At 42.1% G+C, this 21,969-nt stretch overlaps 3 protein-coding genes and 2 long non-coding RNA genes across 9 annotated transcripts; 1 reads left to right on the forward strand and 4 right to left on the reverse strand.

Annotated features, from left to right (window-relative positions):
• Positions 1–482: 482 nt before the first annotated feature.
• Positions 483–1,335, reverse strand: LOC135609952 (uncharacterized). The gene is made up of 2 exons (XR_010485992.1): positions 849–1,335; positions 483–774 (listed from the first exon to the last, which is right to left on the reverse strand). It is a non-coding gene; the product is annotated as an uncharacterized LOC135609952 (long non-coding RNA).
• A 75-nt stretch (positions 1,336–1,410) lies between these two features.
• On the reverse strand, positions 1,411–5,366 carry LOC135609951 (sm-like protein LSM8). Of its 2 annotated transcripts, none has more exons than XM_065103794.1 (6): positions 5,162–5,366; positions 2,724–2,807; positions 2,502–2,542; positions 2,119–2,193; positions 1,869–1,921; positions 1,411–1,756 (listed from the first exon to the last, which is right to left on the reverse strand). In XM_065103794.1, exons 2-6 carry the CDS (start codon positions 2,758–2,760, stop codon positions 1,666–1,668), a joined length of 297 nt encoding a protein of 98 aa, XP_064959866.1. In that variant the 5' UTR covers positions 2,761–2,807; positions 5,162–5,366; the 3' UTR covers positions 1,411–1,665. The 2 variants fall into 2 exon arrangements, with proteins under 2 accessions (XP_064959866.1, XP_064959867.1); XM_065103795.1 differs by having other exon boundaries at positions 2,724–2,818.
• Positions 5,367–6,411: 1,045 nt separating this feature from the next.
• On the reverse strand, positions 6,412–7,767 carry LOC135609953 (uncharacterized). The gene is made up of 2 exons (XM_065103796.1): positions 7,316–7,767; positions 6,412–7,013 (listed from the first exon to the last, which is right to left on the reverse strand). The coding sequence occupies exons 1-2, from the start codon at positions 7,475–7,477 to the stop codon at positions 6,480–6,482; spliced, it is 696 nt and encodes a 231-aa protein (XP_064959868.1). The 5' UTR covers positions 7,478–7,767; the 3' UTR covers positions 6,412–6,479.
• Positions 7,768–8,218: 451 nt separating this feature from the next.
• Positions 8,219–16,455, reverse strand: LOC108952529 (uncharacterized). 3 transcript variants are annotated; one of them, XR_010485995.1, is made up of 6 exons: positions 16,289–16,455; positions 15,274–15,470; positions 9,891–10,090; positions 9,116–9,247; positions 8,913–9,023; positions 8,219–8,732 (listed from the first exon to the last, which is right to left on the reverse strand). It is a non-coding gene; the product is annotated as an uncharacterized LOC108952529 (long non-coding RNA). The 3 variants fall into 3 exon arrangements; XR_010485994.1 differs by having other exon boundaries at positions 8,219–8,819; XR_010485993.1 differs by having other exon boundaries at positions 8,219–9,023.
• Positions 16,456–17,075: 620 nt separating this feature from the next.
• LOC135609954 (sec-independent protein translocase protein TATC, chloroplastic-like) lies at positions 17,076–21,905 on the forward strand. 2 transcript variants are annotated; one of them, XM_065103797.1, is made up of 4 exons: positions 17,076–17,455; positions 20,330–20,649; positions 21,160–21,450; positions 21,576–21,905. In XM_065103797.1, the coding sequence occupies exons 1-4, from the start codon at positions 17,158–17,160 to the stop codon at positions 21,783–21,785; spliced, it is 1,119 nt and encodes a 372-aa protein (XP_064959869.1). In that variant the 5' UTR covers positions 17,076–17,157; the 3' UTR covers positions 21,786–21,905. The 2 variants fall into 2 exon arrangements, with proteins under 2 accessions (XP_064959869.1, XP_064959870.1); XM_065103798.1 differs by having other exon boundaries at positions 17,079–17,455; positions 20,348–20,649.
• Positions 21,906–21,969: the final 64 nt, after the last annotated feature.

A 21,969-nucleotide genomic window follows, 5' to 3' on the forward strand; every position in this document is an offset into this window, starting at 1 on the left:
GCGAGGCAGGCGAGCGGCAGGTCTGCAGACTTCGAGAGGAGGATGATGATGCATCTGATCCATTCCATTGTAGAGCCGGAGTTGCCTTGTCGTGAATGAGTAATATGGAGGAGCAGTTGTACGTAAATCTCATGCATTACTGCTGGATTTAATGGTTTCTTTTCTTCAAGAGAATATTTTTCTCAAATAATAATGTAAAGAGATGGCTTTGAGTTGCATTGTGGCTGATGTTGATTTCATGTGCTCATGGTGTTTGCTCATTTAAGTTGAGCCGATCTAAGTCGATCCTTCTCAATATCCATTGATATAAACTTACGTTCATTCCTTGCCAATAGCACCAACTTTCATGTGCACACCCATCGATTAAACTTAGACACTTGAAATTGTAAGTTGTAAGAGGTAATTGAGCAAAACTCATGGGGAATTAGGTTCCATACCTTGGAACGGAAAGGAACTGGGTGAAATAGCAAGCAACAACAGAGTAAAGAACTTGAACTGAGACTCCAAGTAAGATAAAGGTTACTCGGATCCACAAGAAACATTTTAACACTCATGTTCACTGCCTTCTACGACAGATCTTATTGAGACAGAAACTGAAACAGACGAACGAGTAGTAGTAATGCAAGCAAGCAGACCCTTGAAGGAAGCTCCATGCCATGGCTCACCTGGAGGGTCCTCCAGGGGGGCTCATGTTGGCTGTAGGAGAAGGTGGCGTGAGCAGTGACTCCCTGCCCAGGCTCACAGATCCTTGTGTGCTCACCTCACCATCTCCGCCTGCATACGTGAATCCATACAAGTAGGCTTCAGATTAGAAAACACAGAACAAGATGGTGGAATCAACGTCAGACCTGTGCTTGGATGATGGCGGACTGGGACTTCTCTGCAGTGGGATGGAGAGACCAGGAGAGCTGAGAAGAGGAGAGCTGCCACTAAGATGGAGGTGATGGCCCTGGGAGTGGAATGCTCCATTGAAGGACCTGTTGATTTCGGATGGATGAGCAAACGAAACAGAGAGAGAGAGAGAGGGAGACAGGTGGGTATAGGCAATTTGGTTAGTTGACTATTTGTCTGCATCTCTCATGACATGTGGTAAGTCTAGATCTGAAGGGCGCATTAACCAAGGTTGACCCAGACCATGGCTGGCGTTAGTCAAAGGCCTGCACTCCATTAGATTCCGACAGACAAGACGAGAAAGAGGCATGAAATTGATGAGATCATGATATCTCAATTTTAAGTGCCTCCACAGCAAACAAACAAACAAACAAACAAGCAAATGCCAATTTAACAGCAATCTTAAAAGCCTCTACGTATGCACCTGCTAAGACCACAGGGAACTTGAAAGATTACCTCCTTATCCATCAACATGGTTAAAGAAAGACTTGGAAACGGCAAATACTCCATCAACCAACCTTGAGAAAACAAGAGGACAGCATGAATACTATTTTTAAAGGAATTCTGCTGGTCTCCTGACATGCTAAACAGAGGAAAAAGGAAAGCAGATGAACTAACTTAGAAGCAGCAAGCCCACAAATCTTTAGTACTGATCATTGGCATTGTGATCAATATTGAAGGTGGTACAACATACTCACGTTGAGCTCTAAAACAAGAACAATATTCTCCTACAAACATGTAGCCCGTCCTCTTGTCTTGATCATGCTTCCTCTGTTAATGTATCACAGGTTTAAGAGGATGCGCCCTGAGTTTGGACAAGTCGAGATTTGCATCCAGTTCTTCATCTAACTCTCCCACTACACTTCTGCACACACACGAGTTATATTTAGGACTGGATTGGTAGTGTCAGAAACAGCAAAGTTTACAGGGTACAGAGTGGAAGTAAAACAAGGCCTGTCTAAACTCAGGAGCCATACATGTTATCGCCTCTTATAATATAGAGCCCTAAGACAAGTTGCTGCACACCTTCCTGCAAAATAGGCCAAAAGAAATGTCACAGATTGTGGATCTCAAAATGTCTAATCCTGGTTATCAGATCTCACGTTCTTGCTCCTTCCAAGGATTTTAATGTGAAATGAAAAATAAAATCAAGTAAAAAAACAGACAATGAAATACACTGCAATTGAAATAATATTCCGGTTGGAAATGGTAAAAAGATGAACGAACCTTGGTAGAGTAAACCCTCTCATGAGATTCATCAAGAATAATATTTGTAGCCTGGTCAAAGCCTCTCAAAACTCCCTAAACAAGAAACCCAGGGTCAACAAATCACTAATGGGGGATGAGTATTATACTAAGCCACAAAAAAGAGTTAGTTCCTGTGTAAAAGGAAAAGAAAAAAATGTCAACAAATCACTAATGGGGTATGAGTATTATACTAAGCCACAAAAAAGAGTTAGTTCGTGTATAAAAGGAGAATTGAAAAATGCTACCAAATCATAAATTAGCTTAACTCTAAACAAGTAACAAGGAGAAATGTTCCATGAGAAACTCAGGAACACTAAAAGCTGTTACAATGACTGATATTGTTTACAGTTATAGCAACTCACCACAATGTTGCGCCCATCATTTGTAATGACTGATATTGTTTCTGCATCAGAAAAAAACATTAGCTTTTGCTTCATCAATTCAACTCATTATTTAAAAGTCAAAGATCCATAAAATCATGTGCAGCGGTATCACTACATATGAAAGTAGAATTAGTGGCACTGAACATCATTACTCTAAGTAACTAAACTTTGAAAGATGAAGATTGATCACAGAGCACATACGATCTACCAATGACTCGAGTCCAGGGCCTGTTGACATGTCTAACTGCAACTATCTCAATGGGGGTTTTGCTCTTCCAGGAAGCACTGCAGGAAAGCTGAATGATCATTATGCAGGTTAAACATAGTTCTGCAGACACCATGACATCTAATATCACCAGTAATTCTACATAGACTGGTAGGGACTGTAACAAAATCGAAATATAATAAAGATGAACCTGTAATTAGATATAATTTCATCCAAGATAGTCAACTTGGAGAAATTTCACATAACATCAAAAGTATGGCAATATCAAATACTAGATTACCTAAACATATCATACTTCAGAAATATCACTTTGCAGAGTTTGTAGCTTAGAGTGTGTGGTTACTCAAAAGAAATGGTGAACTTGTGAATTTATTTCTGTTCGGTATACGCTACTTTCACAGTTAGGTACAGCTGACATAAAGTCTATGTTACGAGCAGAATTGGCATGGCCCCACAGCAAGGTGGGATTAGTTACGACTGAGCATATTGGATTCATGTGAACCATCATGAACTTCTATTATCCACCAAAAGATACAGGCACAGGTAACAGACAGATGGAAGTCAACAAATATCAGTTTCTTGAAGGCAATTGAGCATTTTGTTACATGCAACAGTCCCCGATCAAAAGTTTTAGGGCTCACTGATCTATATAAACATATTCATGAGTTTAGGAGAAGAATGAGAGATGATAAAGTCAACATAAAGATTGTCGAAAAGGTGGCAAACAGGAATCCTGATATTTATGTGTCTTTGAAAAGTAAGATGCTCCCTTGCTGCTAAAAAAGTTAATTATTTCCTTTATATGCCATGTTGGGGTGCGTGATTAAGAATTTTAATAGAAAATATTCTTAAAACAGTAGATGCACTTCTTTTAAATTCAAACACATTCTTATTTGGCTGTCTATGTAAACAAAGTGACATATCTTACAGGATTCGAATGTCACAACTAGTTTCTAAGAATTTCAAACACAAATCTTATAGCTCTATTTAGCAAGATGGATGACAGAAGTATTATGTCTGTTAGAAACCTAAATAGAAGATATAAGAACATGCAGCACATTGAACAAAGTGTATGTTACAATCCACGTGGGTTTGTGTCAAGAATCCCTTCAGCAGTTGCTTGCAGGATGTAGGTTTGCCAATGAACTATGGTGTATACTATGCCCAAATCCCAGCTTTCAATGACCATGATTTCTTGTACAAAAGGATTAGTGAACAATGGATCCTAGAGAGGGTGGCTTAAGTACAAATGATAGAATTTTATACACGCCTTAATTGATTTTATACCTTCTGAAACCTTTAGAGATGAACTAGCCAATCAGTTAAGATTTGGAATTTTCTAAAGGACATAGTTTTGCCAGAGGGAGATGCAATTCTGAAACCATATGGGGATGGTTGGAATCACCTCCGCTGAACTGACCAGATTCTAACTTCAATTGGTGTTTCTCCAAAACACAATGGTGGGGCAGGTACATGCAATGCTTATGGTGACACGATGCTTACGGCGACATGTTTCATGAAAGCACCAAATGCAGGCATAAAGCATGAGCTATCCTAAAGCTCTCATGTGATGGAAAGTCTAATTGCCAGCCAATAGCTAATATGCAGAACATAACGCCCTCCGTGCCAATTTCATTTGCAAGGAAGACATCAGTCCTTGAGTGATCCATGGTGTCGTAGGTGACATAGCCTTTTCTTGCAAAACCTTTCGTATTATCAAAGAGAGCATGTTTTGCACAATGTATGACACATGAATTTTGGTACAGCTTCCAGTGCTTTTGAGTGGAAGGTTGTGGGAAGGGATACAAGTAGTTCAACTAAGGAATTATCAGTGACACAAGGTGCTAAAAGACACCCAAGGTGTTCGGCGTGCTAGACACCCGTCAATATAAAAAAATATAAAAATATAATTAAGGAAAATATAATCATTGAGAATAAAAATTAGACGATGCATCAGTTCCACAACATTTCATTTCAAAGTATCACCACTAAAACATCGAATCAAAAGTCCAAGAATTTTGACAAGCATTCTAGCGATGACAATTCCATGATTAACATAATTCATAGAGTATTAACTAGAATTAACTATTATTAACATGAACTAGCATCACTATTATTAACAACTATTAAATTCAGGATGAGGCAGGGAAGGGTGCTGAGAACAGTAGGAGGTCGGTTGAGGGTAGGGGAAGGCAGAGGAGAAGGGCTGACTGCAGCCGGGGTCGAGGGCCTAACAGCGGGAGAACAAGAGAGCGGAGAACGAAGGGGGGGCAGAGAGGAGCTGGAGGCTGGATGGCACATGGAAACTTGTCCGGAGGAGAGAAAGAGAGAGAGAGAGAGAGAGAGAGAGAGAGAGAGGCGACCGCTGTACTGGGAAGAAGCAGAGAGCAGGGAGGATGGGATGGGGTTGTACCGCCGGCGGCCAGGGCAAGCGGGAAGGGGGGAGACACTGCCGCGAGCTGTCGATGTCGTCCGCGAGATGGGAGGCGCAGCCGCGTTGGGGCAAGCCTTGCGCACGGACGCCGGTCGCCGATCGTCGGCCGCTTTGCAGCGCAACAGGGAGAGGAGTGGACGATTAGGTTTTCTGCGAAGATGCCACCGCGCGCGGGGGTTGTCAAGGGTTTACGGTTTTTTTATTTGATTTGATCAAACCAAGGCGGCTCGAGCGAGGATCCAATCAAATCAATTGACTCGACCCAGATCTGATCAAATGCGCCTGGGCCGAATCTCAAATTTCCCAATTCAACCGGACCGGACCGGACTATCGAACCCTCAATCGATTCGATCCCCCATAATTGGACCGTTCCAGTCGATCGAAATACCTTCGATTTTTCTTATGACTTTGTATATTTGAGATGGATAACTATTAAGGACATGAAATGATGAAATCCTAAGACATAAAAGCATTTACTCAAGAATTATTTTGAGGTCCCAGTTTTCTGTCAGCATAGCATAATTCTTCTGTGACCATCTCCTAATAGTGGGCTAGTGGGCATGTGGGCAACAGCGAGCTATTTGCAGAGCATCATGCCAAGATTCGTGCTGGTGACAATGATGAAGAATCTTGATCCATGAGAACCCCAACCCAAAAATGGGCATTAGGATCACCCAACGAGAACCAGCATGATGCTATGTTGCCATTTGTGGCGGATCCATATGCGCAGAGACGACAGGGATACTGGAGAGCGAACGCAACCACTTGATGGCCGGAGATAGAGGGGGATAAGGTACTGTTCCACTTCTTCCTTCATCTGCTCTCCGGGAATTCCGGCCTAGTTGCATGAATCCAGCAACTAATTATTTTCTTAGATCAGGATCCAATGACTGCTGTAAATTTCTCTCGGTCCTCCTATAAATAGGAGGGTACGAAGGGTTTCATGGTCCTCGTAGGTCTTTCGAGTTCCTCTCTCTTGTTCCTGGTCAGAGGCAGAGGAGGCACGTCGGTGATGCTGTTGACAGAAGATAGAGAGCACAGATGATGGCTTGCAACTCTTTTTGCATTCCACTCCTTTGTGCTCTCTATGCTTCTGTCATCACCTTTGGCCCCTTGCACACAGCCACCGTCAGGATATTTGTAGGTGATGCCCCCTTCGAGTTGCTTCTCGAAAGCTTCTTACAACCCTTGGATGTTCATGAAGAAGAAGAAGAAGAAGACAGTGCAGCTTCCGATGGAAGATTTATGGTGATGGAATCAAATAGCACTAAAGACATGCGTGAAGAACCACCGTTCGTTACACTTCCTCTTTGACATCTTCTTCGACAGTGAAGGAGGAGACATGAAACGCCCGAGGAAGCTCCGTGGTGGTGTCCAAGAAGAAGAGCAGGCAGCACATCACCACGCTGCTCGCCAGCATCGGTATCGGCCCAAAAACCCAGAGGAAGAGGGTGAAGGACACGTAGAACGCCCTCAGGCCGAGAGACCAGAAGAGGCTGCCTCGGTCCAAGCTCCTCGCGGCGTGCTCCGGCGAGACGGGCCCTGCCACCGGCTGGCTCATGAGGAAGCCGGCGTGCGTGTGGTACCGGACGGACTGCACGTTGCAGAGGAAGGCGAGGATGAAGCAGAGCAAGAGGGCGAAGTACTTGATGGAGCGCACCACGGAGGACTTGTTGCCGTAGACGAGGGAAGAGGTGGCGGTGCTGGTGGTGGCGCTGACGAAGACGCTGATGAGGGAGGCGAGGGTGACGGCGGTGGTGGCCAGCGCGGTGGACGCCATGATGTCGTTCCTCAGCGTTTGCACCGCCAGAGTGCCGTTCCCGAGCGGGTCCTGTTCAGCGTACACATTAATATATATATATATATATATATATATATATATATATATATATATATATATATATATATATATATAATTGTATATATAATTAAAAATAATTGACGATATTATAATTAATTTGACTAAAAAATTAAATTATTATTTAATCGGACCAAACAATCGTAAATTTTAACTTCCAATTTAATTATTTTATCAGCATTTTTTCGCATATTTTTGTCATTATACTAACACTCTCGAGTCATACAGGAAGGAACTAAAACATTCTTAAAGAAGAAGAGGAGATGCAGACTTACAGTCATCATGGCTCTGAGCCACCGGTGCTTGACCTGGGCGTTCACACCGATGACAGTGCGATTGGGATGTCGGACTATGGTGAAGTAGAGCCATATGTGGTAGGTGGCCTGCAGCAGGAGACCCAGCGGAACCATCACCATGTCCAAATATTTCTCCTCCATCTCTCCGCACCTCCTCCTTCTTCTTATCTGTGCTGTTGCAGGCTATTAAAAGTGTTCGGATCGAGGTTGAGGAAGAAATAAGCAACGCATGGAGAGGCTGAAAAGGCATTTAGAAGAGTTATTGGTTAACAGAGACGGGACCGAACGCTTCCCTTGTACCCAAGTTTCATTGGTAAAGCGTGTGGGAGTTGTTCTTTGAACCTGTCCTCTTTCCGGATGATCCCAATACCTCTATTACGCGAGATTAAGATAAACAACTGTTCCAGAAATTGTTGGCCTCCGAGGATCGTCCAGAGAAGCCACGAATCGAATCGATCCATGCTTGTAGGTTTCCTCGCATGCCCAAATCAATTTAGACTAAGAAATGAAAAGAGGAGAAATATTCTTTAAATCAACTCTAACTGAGAAAAGAGGAGAAATATTTTTCTATATGCATGCATATAATATAAGTACATATGGAATCTAATGAAGAATGTCATGCAGCATTACTAATCAGAAATCCATGTTTGATTAAAGGATCAAAAATGAATTGCTTGGGTCATTTTCAAAGTGATTAAAGGAATATATATATATATATATATATCTATATATATATATATATATATATATATATATATATATATATATATATATATATATATATATATATATATATATCACCTGCAAACAAATAATCTTAGCATGATGTTTTTTATTCATTAGTGACAAAACAGAACAACCTTGTAAAGATTCAAGCATTGCTGAGAAAAAGAAGCCATCAACATTTTGTCAAAGGATCCATATTGTCCCAATACAAACAATCACAGTACATTAAGATTGACTTGTGGGAGTTCAAACAGAGAGGATAGAAAACCATAAGTGTGAACAGACGATGGTTTTGCAAGTTTTGTAGACATTAGCTTGAGAAGAATGTGATGATCAAGCAATGGGAAAGAAAACATATCAAGTTGGGAGGCAAAACCATGATTGCACATATCTTTGCCAGCACGGATTTCGTATGGAAAAATTGCACCATGCATCAAATTTGTAGAGCATGGGGATCTGACTAGTACCATGACTATACTCACTTAAGAAGCATTTTTGGATATTGCATGCATCAATGATCATTGAACTTTGAAGTGTGTTTTCTTGCACTTATATCTTCTTGCACAGATGAACTCCCACTGATACCGAGCTCTTGTAGGCACATAATTAAATATCTGCCGTCTTCCATGAACAGAAATTGCTGACAAAGAGCTTATTGTACAGCCAGCAGCTGTGTAACAATGGTATGATTAATTAACAGATAAACATATTAACTGGGCATGCAATCTGTCATACCACCGCATAAAATAAGGGCTAGCTGTACAAGCAAATTGAGATAACAATCAAGTCGAAGAAAGCAGTAATTATTTATGGTGTAGGAAGTGCAAGTATAATCCAAATTGTATCATACCAGAACCTTCATTGATTTTGCTATTGCCTAGTTCATCCATAACTTTAATAGCCTATCCTTGCCACCAGATGCTACTTTTTCACCATCTGGACTCCAATCCACACAGAAAACCTAGGAAAAAGAAGAAGAAAGGACTTTATGTGACATTAAATAGTGAAGTTTGATGTGCATAAACTCATCAAGATTCTTGGAAAGAGTAGTACCTCATCTACATGACCTGGAAGATCTTGTTTAAGCTAATGCAATTACTCCGGCAAGAGTCTCGTCCACTACGTTCACCCATTTACTCCATAAGCTAATGCATCCATCATACTTTAAGGTTAATTTTGTAGTATCTGCTGTATCAAATGCTACATCATGAGTTATTTTGTCATGCAATGCTAGTTGTCAAAGTTGAATTCTTTATTGCCAACGCAGGATCTGATGCGGAGGGTTCATATGTAAACATAGTATCTATTTACATATGCTCAAATGACCCATCCTCATTATAAAAATATACATAACTCTATTCCGATCTGGTCCGGTATGGAATGAACTTATAATATGATGATCGAGTCGATTTCATGATTATAAGTTCATAATCCCAACCCATTCCCATTTTGGGTTGAGCAGAACATATCTACTAATTCTTTTATTCTATTTAGGGTTCATATATATATATATATATATACATGTATATATATATATATATACATGTATATATATATATATACATGTATATATATATATACATGTATATATATATATATATACATGTATATATATATGTATATATGTATATATATGTGTATATATATTTATATTATTTCTTTAAAAAAGTAATAAAACACTGACAAAATAAAGGAGAAGCTACCAGATTATAAGTTATCAACTTGTATGAAATATCTGTAAATTTGTTATTTGTATTGGGTACATAGAAATTAAAGAAAAAACAAGCACTGAACTTTCAATAGAACATTATACAAATGAAATGCATACCTTGTGTATATCATGGCATCACCACCCCACTTTACACAGGTAACAGCCAGAGTGTGACCAGAGAGACAAACAACACACTTGCTCAAAGAAATATCCCAAATACGTGCATCCCCATCCTTGCTGGAACTAACAAAACAGCCACAAGGAGCTTGCAAATGCACAGGCTCCCAGGAAATACCAGTAATCCATTTCTTGTGGCCCTGCCATTTTATAATGTGCCCAAAATATATATTGTCACGAGGCACATGATGATGAATGCACATCAGAATGTCAAGTTAACTGCCCAAAAGTTGATATTATAAAACATTAACAAGTAAAAATAGGATTTTAACATAAACAGAGTATTTTAAAGGATAGTAAGCTGAGACAAACAACAAAATGGAGAAAAATGGTTTTGAGCCAATACCAGTGGAATATTTGGATATGACCTTCTAAGAGATCATACATGAGGCTTCTTGAGCATCGGTCAATGCATATGACTTTCCAAAAGACTGCAGTCGAGTTGTATACTAACCAAAGTTCATCTTATGGGTCAGTACCAATATGCCGATTGGTCGATGGTACAACATGTACCATTCTGTCACGGACAAACTTTTAAACAAGGTGTTTGATGTAATGCTTATGTATGTCCGTGTCTTTTGGCATGTTCATGCATTGTACAACATGTAGAGGGGCGGCCGAAGGCTCAATAGTCCCATTTTAGTTGGGTTGGTGGCCTCTTTAGGCTTGTAAATAAAGGTTGTGTCATGTGGACACGTGCGAGAGACCCTCGGTCTGTAATGGACCATTTTACCCTTTGTTGTGTCACTGTTCAGAGCTTGTAAAGTCTGTTTGTAATTTGCATTGTCTATGAAGTGTTTTTCGGAGATGTTTGCTTGTAGATCCCGATTGAGGTGTTCTCTCTAACCCGTGCTCTCTTCTGGTGGTCCTAAGGGACAATGGGAGGCTTCGGGGAGGCTGACCTTTGCGGACGGACACGCAAGGGTGCCGCACGACTTAGGCAAAACCAGCTAAGTCCGTGACAGATGGTATCAGAGCGGGACAAGCACTCATAGAAACACTTAGCATGCAAACGTGGAGGACCTAGCGGGCCTGCGTTGAGGGCAGTCAGCACACGCGCGATCGTTTGGGGGAAAAACGGGCATGAAGATGTAGGGAAAAGGAGTCGCTCGGTGGAGCGGGCATCTAACAGTGGCATTCAGAGGAATGGCCAACCCTTCGCGCAAGAGGCACCACAAGAACAGGCAAGCTTGGAAGAATGTGGAGCGCACAAAGGTTGGGATGGCTGAGTTTGAGCTACGTCTCAACGTTGACAACTATACTTGATGGTGCTCAAGGCAAGCGAGGCGCTTGGTAAAGGATGAGACCATCCAAGATAGAATGAGTTGCTCAACGACCAAAAGAGTTATGCAAAGCTCACAGAGGTGAGGGGAATTGCTAACTCGAAGAATTTGGTACTCATGCATGGGCTTGTATGCGGACGATGGAATATTCGTGGCCATCCCAAGGCGACCGAAACTCGGCGCCATGGAGCATTGAAACTTTCTCTTCGACATGTGAAGGATACGTCCGTAGGAGGCTGAAGTGTGCAACGAGTTCAGCATGTTGCTAGGCCTTGAGGGGTGCAACGGGGACTGTATTGACGGGGAGTCGCAATTTAGCAAGTGCGTTTGCAGGAGGCAGAACAATGCACAGTTTGTTCAGCAGATTGGAGTAGTCCAAGGGGATAGTGGTCTCCCAAAACGAAGAGAGATGTTGCTCCAACGGGATAGTTATCCAGGAGGGATAAGTCCCGGCTCTCCAGAGGGAGAATCATGTGAGACAGACCTCACATGTTGAGGAGGAGTACCTCAACAAACAACAACTCCACGAAGCTCGATGGACTGAGCAAGCGGCGAGGAGTCGTCGCATGATCTCGCTTGAGAGAATGCATTGGTGGATGCATTGCGAGATCAAGTGGGGGAGCGACCCAAAGCAACTTAAATGAAGGCACACTTGGAGTCGATGGGGATATCGGACTCAAGGGAGGGCTGACCCGTGGAATGATGGGCGCGAGGGCCACCATCGACTCAATGCAAAAATGAGGAGCGGAGCAACTTGGGTGTAACTTGGCGAAGTACTCAAGCCGCATGAAGGGAGCCAGCATAGAAGTTGGAACATGGAGCAAAGGCACAGTGCTTTTCTTAGACAGAGATCAAGGACATGAACTCTTGCAGAGGCAAGAGTAGGATCGTGTTATTCCATGGGTCCTTCTTTCTAACGGAGCGGACTCATCTTGCATGGTGCCAAAGACGAAGGGAGCTTCTGGGCACATGCACCTTATCTCGGAGGAGCATTTGATGGAGGAACTAAGGCGCCTCAATTTGCGGAGGCGAAGTTGGGTTCAGAAGGCCTTAGCACGGGGCAAGAGGACGCAGAGGCGGGTACTCTTGAAGAATATGCCACAATGTTGCCATTCAAGTTGCCATGAAGGAAGCAGTGCGCAGCGGAGATTGTGCTGGTAAGGGCAGAGGCCCAGGATCCAGACAATGGTGCACAAATTACAGTGAAGTAAGTGGACTTCGGGAGCAAATAGGCGACGGACTGTCCTAGAGCGGTGCTTCATCTAGGTGTGACCCAAGAGTGGGTGGATGAAGGTCGATTGCCAAAGGAGCGAACAAAATCGAAGGTGGAGGAGACCCTGCGATGTATCGGCAAAGGCCACACATGGAGGGTTCACAATTCGAGTTTATTCCACAAGGTTCAGAATGCAATGGAGATGCCACCAGGAGGCGACATGGTGCAGCGGATCGTGGTGGAACAGTTTGTGGCAATGCGATACACACGACATAGTCCCGCGAGGGACTAGATCATATGGAGGTATGATCGGGAGCTACTGGAAGCTCCACTTCGATGAATAACACGACGGCAAGAAGGGCTATGGATTCAAGGAGTGAAGGCCATGGTACCGCAGAGGCGGGTCTTCCGTGCGTGCATCGAATTTTGCAGCGGATGAAAACCTTGGTCATCAGCATATGGGGGCTGAGTTCCACCAAGGGAAAAGTTCGAATGCAAGTACCAGTGAGTTCCATGGGAGGAACTTGATCATGCAGAGGTATGATCGAAGCAGCTGGAGAGTTGGACTGCTCCAGAGCTCATATTCGCTTAAGGGAGCCCGGCAAGTCAGAGGACAAGGCCGAGTAAGCGAACGTTGCTACCAAGGAAGCTAAGGAGAACAGAATCGGTGCAAACCCTACAACGTGATGGCAGAGGCCATGTATGGGAGTTGCAGTCTGTCTTTCCATCGACCAAATGGACTGCTTGGAGAATACAGAGGTGTTAAAGCAAGGGGTCGAAAGGGGCGAGGAAGCGACGATGAGTCCAGAGGGACTTAGCTACCCAAAATCAAGCATCAGTTAGAATAGAGGTGGACTCAGAGGAATGCCACGGAGACATATCTACTGATCGTAAAGAAAAGGGATGCAGATGCGAGGCGACGGATAGTAGGGCCATGGGCATGGCAGCGCCATGGTACCGTAGAGGCGGGACTTCCGTGAAAGTCATTGATTCCTTGCTCTCATGGAGGGAGAGCGCTTAGTCGTGAAAGGGGCCGAGGAGGTAGAGAATGCAGAGGCAATCTCCAAGTACCGAGACAAGGCTGAAGGGCAGAGGCCGAAGAACTTCGTAAGACCGGTGTCAATGTGCTTCTCATCAAAGATAGCCGAAAGTGAAGGACTTCGGGTCATGCAAGAGTGCATAACCAAGGAACGAAGTAGGCAGTACGCGGTGCTGTACCTTTGCTACTCAGTGGAGTAGGCGCCAGGGTTGATGGAGAAGACGGTACAATCCCAGAGGTAACCAAACCTATGAGCGAATTACTCCAAGTTGGGGTGAAAACTTCCTGCATTCCAGAAGTTTGATGGCATTGAGAAGGTGAATCACAGTAGCTAACTCAACGCAAGGAGTGCAAACACTTCAAGTGCTTCAGAAGTGTGAGCAAAGAGCAGGCGAAGATCAGTAACCAGTTCGATGCATGGAGTACAACCTCGAGGAGGCGGGCGAAGTCAAGTAACCTTTGCCTTCTCAACTCTCAAGAGAATGGGCGAAACCGAGTACCCCAATTCTCTTATCTATCCAGCAGAGGAGCTCTGCACAAGTTCAAAGACCCTTCGAAGATAATGAAAGACAATAGTTGTCAAATCCTCACCAACGGTGATCAGTGCTACTGAGAGTAGATTGTTCGCTTCATTTCCCAACGAAATGCCAATCGAAAGCGGAAGTGATGCGAACCTACTTGGATATGACAACTAAGTGAAAGAAGAGTCAATGAGCAAATTTTGTGGAGGAAGGACCCAAAACTTCAGAAGTTTGCGAGATGATGCTCGTTAAAGCTCCAACAAGCATCCAACCAGTTCTAGCAGCATGAGAAATTCGAGAGACTGGCGCAGTAAGGATGGTCTTTTTCCTTCATCTGGGGGATCCGCAGGAATCAACAAGGATCAACACAACTCAGCCAACCCCACACCAGAGTCAGAGTCATTGGTGAGTTGAAGCAGCATGGCGGATCAAAGGTTCGACTACTCAAAAGCAGCAGCGGAGAGCAGCTAGGAGCCAAGAGGCGTATTGTAGCTGGAGCAAAAGATTGAAGACTCAGCAAAGGCGAGGAGTTGCAATGTCGACAAAGGCTTCAACGAGGACGTCGAAGGAATAAGTGGGGGAGAATGTCACGGACAAACTTTTAAACAAGGTGTTTGATGTAATGCTTATATATGTCTGTGTCTTTTGGCATGTTCATGCCTTGTACAGCATGTAGAGGGGCGGCCGAAGGCTCAATAGTCCCATTTTAGTTGGGTTGGTGGCCTCTTTAGGCTTGTAAATAAAGGTTGTGTCATGTGGACACGTGCGAGAGACCCTCGGTCTGTAATGGACCATTTTACCCTTTGCTGTGTCACTGTTCAGAGCTTGTAAAGTCTGTTTGTAATTTGCATTGTCTATGAAGTGTTTTTCGGAGATGTTTGCTTGTGGATCCCGATTGAGGTGTTCTCTCTAACCCGTGCTCTCTTCTGGTGGTCCTAAGGGACAATGGGAGGCTTCGGGGAGGCTGACCTTTGCGGACGAACACGCAAGGGTGCCGCACGACTTAGGCAAAACCAGCTAAGTTCATGACAATTTGGCACCGATGTATCATGTGCCAATACGGTGGGGCATACTGATATGTAAAATGCATAAGGCATATTTTCCTCCTAATAAACGAAAAAAGGAAACAAGTGAATTTCTTTACCAAAGGATCCATGACTAATCAAAATTTTCAAAGACAACTACAAAACAAAGAAAAAGAAAGCAAATCAAGACTATCAAGTAATATAATCAAAAGCAAAAAAAGACAGGATATCTTTGAGATTACATTCTTCAGCAGTTTGTTGACTATTTCCTGGAGCTGTGGTGGTCCAGCATTCTGTGGGAGATAGAGAGGAGCACCAAGGGGCTCCCCTTCAGGGTCAGTCAAAAGGCACATCGCGCTATTACTACTGCTTATTTCTCTCACTTCTTCTGAAACCTCCATCTCTACCTCGAAAACTCCCAGTATAACAGAACCCTAACCTGAAAGAAGAAGAAGACAATATATCCTAAATTACAATACAATGAAGTCCAACAAGATTCCCTCTTGTCCAAGATGAACAAATGAAAAATAAGCAGACTTTTTCTTGTAAGTGTTCGTCTGATAAATTTACGATGGGGTTGCATTATCCAATTAATAGAAAAACAACATTACAAGTGGATACAAACAATACCAAATCAAAATAAACATAAAGTCGATATCAAACAAATCATTACAAAGAAAATTAAGAAATCACTCAAGGATACTGGACATCCAAAAGCTAAGACATAACTCTATTCACTTTGTTTTGGTAGTCATGGCACATGAGCTATATTTATAGGATTGAGATGTACATCTAAACTAGAAACAATTAATAGACTAAGAAAGAAAAGAAAATAAAGGAGGAAACTAGAGGCAGTTAATAATTAAGGAATTCGAATTATTGTACTAAATTGAAAAGCAAAACCAATTAACATTTCTTATTGCCGATTGCCATCTCATCTTAAGCATGTAGCAGGTGTCAGCACGGCTATATGACATGTGCCCTTTCCTTTTGGATATCGTAGCAGCAGACTGTAATCAAGGCAGAGGTTTCTCTCTCGCTTGTCCACTCTCATACAAACCTTATGCAAGGGTTCAAAATCTACAACATACCTCAAACGACGAAGGGCAATTAAAATCATAATCAGAGGAGAAGAAAAATACGACAAAATTCTAAAATGAGAATAAGAGAATAAACTAAAGACGATCGTATTTCACAACTCGAATAATCTCTATAAAAGCAAGCAAAGAAACCAAAAGAAAGTGATGAAGCAAGAACCTTTATGATTGGAAGAGATTGAGAAGAGTGTTTGCCTAGTAGCAAAGCCCCTTTCCTCGTGTAGAAGGTAGAGGAGGTGGTGGTGGTGGTGGCACGCGTCGACGGAGCGAGGGAGGTGATGGTGGAGGCATGGGTGGTGACGGAAGACATCCGAGCGGTTTAGGGGTTCGATGAGCACCTTCGGCCGGTGGATCCGCGCTGCAATTGCACCTCTTAACGGGTCCGCTTGGTGGAGCTCCGGTAGGAAAAAGATACCCGATGAGTGCAATTTCTGACCCGAATCCGAACTGTGAACTCAGTCTTGCGGTTTGGTTGATCAATCCGACCCGATCCGTCTTCCCCCTGATTAACAATAATAATGATATCGTTGCTCGCATTAATAATAATAATAATAATAAAATAATGAGAAGGAAAGAGTTTGTTGGAATTAAGTTAGGATATTTATATAATTAAGAATATTAAAAAAAATAAAAAAAATATAAATAGGAAACATATTTACCAATAAAAATCTCTCATATATATCAACAGAAAAAAAAAAGAGAGTAACAGAGGAATTAACTAGTCATGATATTTTTATCATCTTAAGAAGTCAATATTAAATAATAAAATTACAAAATGGAAAAAATGATGGCTCTTAATTGCATTGTGCAGTAAACAAACAATGGAATCGCCTGGTTACTGAAGCGTGCAGCGCACGTGTTTCCTTCGTGAGTTGTCACGAAAAAAATATCGGACACAGGAAAATAATAATAATAAAACCCCAAAAATAAGAGGAGCACAGAGAAAGCCGTCATAAGAACCCCCTAATTTCCCAAAACGAAGCGAAAACGAAAACGAACTTCCGGAGAGAGAGAGAGAGAGAGAAAGAGATGGGTAGCACGATTCTTTCGCTTGCATCCCATCCGCAACCCTCTTGCTGCTGTCGGCGACGCCGCCTCCGCCCACCAAACCACTGGGGCGATGTCGCGCGGATCAGCGTCGCGCCGTCCTTCTTCTGGAGCTCCATCACCTCTCCGAAGCCTTCCAGCAGGCATCGCCTCATCTGCACCGCCCTCCTCCAAGACGATGCCCCGCAAGGGGGGCAGCAGCAGAAACAGCAACAGCAGCAGCAGGATCCGCCCACGCAGCTCCCCGCTGGCGTCGGCGCCGCGGTCGAAGAAAGGCCCGGTACCCTCTCGAGCATTTTCTACTTTTTTGTTGCCTTTTTATTCTTGTTATGATATTTCGACAATTTCTTTCGTTTTCTTCATTCTGTTGGTTCCAAGATGAGGATTTTTTCTCGGAATTGCTTCCAAGTTTGCATCTTTTCGTGTTTTCGAAGAACAGTTGCTGCACTTCCAAGCAGCCATTCCATGAATGGTTCTATTCTGATAAGTAATGATCTCGTACATTATCGGTCCTCTTAAAAGTTTGGGGATTTGGAATGATCTAATAAGTTTCAGCCAGCGGACTTTTGTAAGTCGGTCGTTGGACTACAAAAGTAAAAAAACAAAAAAAATGTCATCTAGTAGTTAGTAGAATCCTAGGTTGGAAAAACCTAAAGCGAGTCAAGAAAATAATGCACCGAAGCACTTAACAACTGAAATGCCCAAAAAGGATGTGACGGATGAGTGCCCGAGGCATTTGTGGAGCTGAGCTGGTTGTACACCGAAATTTGTGTCTGCTAATAATTTGAACCTATTTCTGCTAATGAGTAGAACTTTTCCTTTTAGTTTATTCTCTCTTCAATTCCTAGTATTATGATAGAACAAAGAAGTTAACGAACGGTTTTTTGAGCGATCACATCCTATGTTCATCCATTGTATCATTTCATGTGGTTGAGAACTTTTTTGTCGTTGGAGGGGATATCACAGGGTATGCCATCAGGTTTATTGAAAGATAGACATATATGCCTCCAAGCAGGATGAGATATCTCTTGTGTAAATAAGGATTTGATGGTTTGATCCTTTTTGGAATCAAGATATGCAGCATTGCGTGATTCACAAGTCAAACGAAATGGAGCTAGCCGAGGTTACTTCATTTTGTTGGAATATTTTTTTCTCTCTCTTGGAACATTTTGAATTAGGCTTTAATTGGAACTCCTTAAGAAATTAAATTAGAAGGTATAGCATGCCATCCCATGATGACTGAGATGTTCTTTTTGTAAGAAACATGGCTTCCTTTGTCATATCATAAAGTCCATATGTCCATTGTTTGTTAACACATGTTTTTGGCTTACCTAGCCCCAAGTGTAGGTCCATGTTTTGCATTGGCTTGAGCCAGCATGGATTGACATACTCAGTATGGTGCTCTTTGCCATTCACACTGTCTGGTATGTTAACCACAGTCAGATGGAGTCCTTTCAACCCATGGTTTTTCTACCATTACAGCTAGCAGGATTATAGCTTCAATGATGAAAAAGAAAAGAGGGTTGTGCATTTAGAGAAGTCTAAGCTGAGCAGGTGTTGATTCATTTGATGGTGATATTGAAGGTGCACTCACTATGGGAAGCCTATTATTTTGAAAATGATATTGACAACTATCATCTTTTGCTGACTTCTGATTAGGTGACATAATACATAGCAACAACAGATCCAATCCAGTGGCCTTTGATTGATGAGGTTAATATGTACCAAACCAATTTTCAAGAGTGAACAAACAAACTCTTCTTTTTGACCAGCTTTTGTCCTTTCATCATGATCATATCTCAAGCCGATATGTGTTGCTATTCCTTGTGAGTTTGGTTAGTTAAATTTGAAATACAGAAATCACATAGTGAATAGTAGTGCCTCTTGGATTTAAATTGTTTTTCTCTGGCAAATGGTCGAAGACTTAAATGATTCAGAATGGACACCAATGTCAATTCTAACTGTTGAATGCTGGCTTGCAATTGCAAACAAAACTGGATTTAATTTTGACCCAGTGGTCACATAATGTGCCTCATAGTTGATTTTTCTACTTACATCAATCATTACCTTCTTCCAATCTATGTTACAATGCTTATTGGATTACCGAGCAGGTGTGCTGTTGTATATCTACATCTCTTTTAGGTGCTTTCCCTATTGTACAAATTGATTGCAACACTTGCCAAAGGTTGCATTTCTGGAGATCCTCCACTACACAGCTGACGGAGGAATTGCTGAATATAGTATTAGTAAGCTTGACGTTTTGGCCAATCAAAGCCAGCCTTCACCATGATTATGCCATGCTTGTCCCTTACTTGAGAACTTGAGATGATACAAACTCATCCATTTGGAATTGAAATAAGCTTGGTGCCGTTCTTGCGTTCATAAATATTTATCACTGCAAACTTGAAAGAGAGGGCAAATTCTCAGTTAAGGAGATCTAGGCATGACTTCAGCTTTGAAGGATATCAGTTTGCATTGACTGGTCATGCTGTGGTTAGAAGTTCTAGGATATGTGCTATGATTCACCATTCATTGCTATGTCAAATATGATCAATCTTACATATGATCAGAAATTGAGACAGGCCTGTAGATCTAGTACATTATAGAAGATATCATTAGATGTTTGGAGACATTAGGGCTGTATACCTTCTTCTCTGAATGTGATATACTTTTTGGCACTTCCCTGTGTGGCATTGGGAAAAAGGAACCAAGAAAAGATGCCCTTGTCTTGAGAATAAGGGCTGTAGTTCCATAACATTCTGTTGCAAGTGCACAACCTCCAATGCTGTGCTTCCAATCTTGAGATTCAAGCACAAGTTTGTAGCTGTCTCATATTTCTATTAGCCCTCAGAAAACTGTGTGGGAGTTCTTTTTCCCATCTGTATGAACTAACACCTAGATGTCAGTTTTCTGTTGTTTTCTTCAACATGACTTGGTCGATCTCAGCATTCTGCACCCACTGTTGTATGTTCAGGCTCAGGTGACTTAAATAACTCTTTTGCAAGCTTTTACAAATCTAGGACTTGAACTTTCTTTTACATCTCATGCATGACAGTGTCACTTCCCTCAGCTTATTAATTTCATACAGCTTCCTCTTAAGTATTTACCTGCGGCCAAAATCAGTTTTCTTGAAGTTTAAACTGACCTAAAACAGTTACTGCTTTTGGTGCAGCTGAAAACATGAGTAAAGATCCATTGCAGAGTATGAAGCAGGATGGTGAGCAAAACTCTGTTTATAACTTTCTCTATCCCAGCAAAGAGCTTCTTCCAGATGATAAAGAAATGAGCATATTTGATCATTTAGAAGAGCTTCGCGAGAGAATTTTTGTCTCAGTTTTGGCTTTGGGAGCTGCTATGTTAGGCTGCTTTGTTTTTTCTAAGGATTTGATCATATACCTTGAAGAGCCTGTTAGTTCACAAGGAGTTCGCTTTCTGCAGTTATCACCTGGAGAATTTTTCTTTACCACTCTAAAGGTAAAGTGTTTTCTCCATGGCTTCAGGTTCCGTAACTAATTTTTTGGATGCTTACAACTGAAATGATTGCTGTTTAGCTACATGTGCCAGTCTTTTCAAAGTTGATGCTATAGATATTCTGTGCATTATGACCACATGAATTTTGCTTCTTGTTCCTTACAAAAGCTCATTGTCCTTTGACACATCTAGTAAGCATTCTTATGTTCAGAAGCCTATTCTTCTCAGCAATCACTATTAATATTTAGTGACCTTAGCTGAATATCATTGACTTATAAACATATCCATTTTACTCTTATTCTGTGTTCTTTTGATGGTGGGGAATGGTTTGTTGAGTCTTTGGGAAAAGAATAGTTCATCTGTAGCTTAACACTTCTATTCTGTGATTTGCCTTCTCACTTCTTAGATGTTCTGTACAACTTTTAGCTAGCTTTCTTTTTGTTTCTTGTTTGATATCAGTCAAGTTGATAGATGTGATTGTGCCAGCTTAAACAGTATGTTTTGGTCACACAGGTATCTGGTTACTGTGGTCTTCTTCTGGGGAGTCCTGTCATTCTTTATGAGATCATAGCTTTTGTTCTTCCTGGTCTAACAAAGGATGAGAGGAAGTTCCTAGGACCCATTGTCTTGGGTTCCTCTGTCCTTTTCTATGCTGGCATTGCATTCTCCTATGCTGTTCTAACTCCTGCAGCCTTGAATTTCTTCGTGAACTATGCGGAAGGTGCCGTGGAGTCGTTGTGGTCCATCGATCAATACTTTGAGTTTGTTCTCGTTCTTATGTTCAGCACAGGACTGTCTTTTCAGGTAATGTTTCATGATCATTAGCTGCTGCAGACTATTAGCTTCAAACACACTTTTAATTCCATCATGTTTTCTGCGTGTACTACTGCAAAAATGCATGGCATACTTGAACAATCTTGCTTTTGCAGGTTCCTGTTATCCAGCTTCTACTAGGGCAGGTTGGTCTGGTGTCCGGGGACCAAATGTTATCGATCTGGAGATACGTCGTGGTTGGTGCCGTTATTGCAGCTGCCATTCTTACCCCATCTACCGATCCCCTGACGCAGATGCTACTGGCAGGGCCTCTGCTGGGTCTCTACTTGGGTGGTGCATGGATGGTCAAATTAATAGGTCGTTAATCCAATCATCTTGTGCATGTTTTATCTTCACCAGGGAAATTATGTGTATCAAAATATGAGGCACATCTCCTTTACATATGACATTACTGTTTACATTCAGTGTATATTTCTTGTAGGCCATTTAGATCTTTCCAATCGCAGTCTTTTAAGTGTTTGTTAACTGATCATATCCAAACTTCGACAA

The sequence above is a fragment of the Musa acuminata genome, chromosome BXJ2-4 (genome assembly GCF_036884655.1).
Source record: "Musa acuminata AAA Group cultivar baxijiao chromosome BXJ2-4, Cavendish_Baxijiao_AAA, whole genome shotgun sequence".
NCBI lineage: Eukaryota > Viridiplantae > Streptophyta > Magnoliopsida > Zingiberales > Musaceae > Musa > Musa acuminata.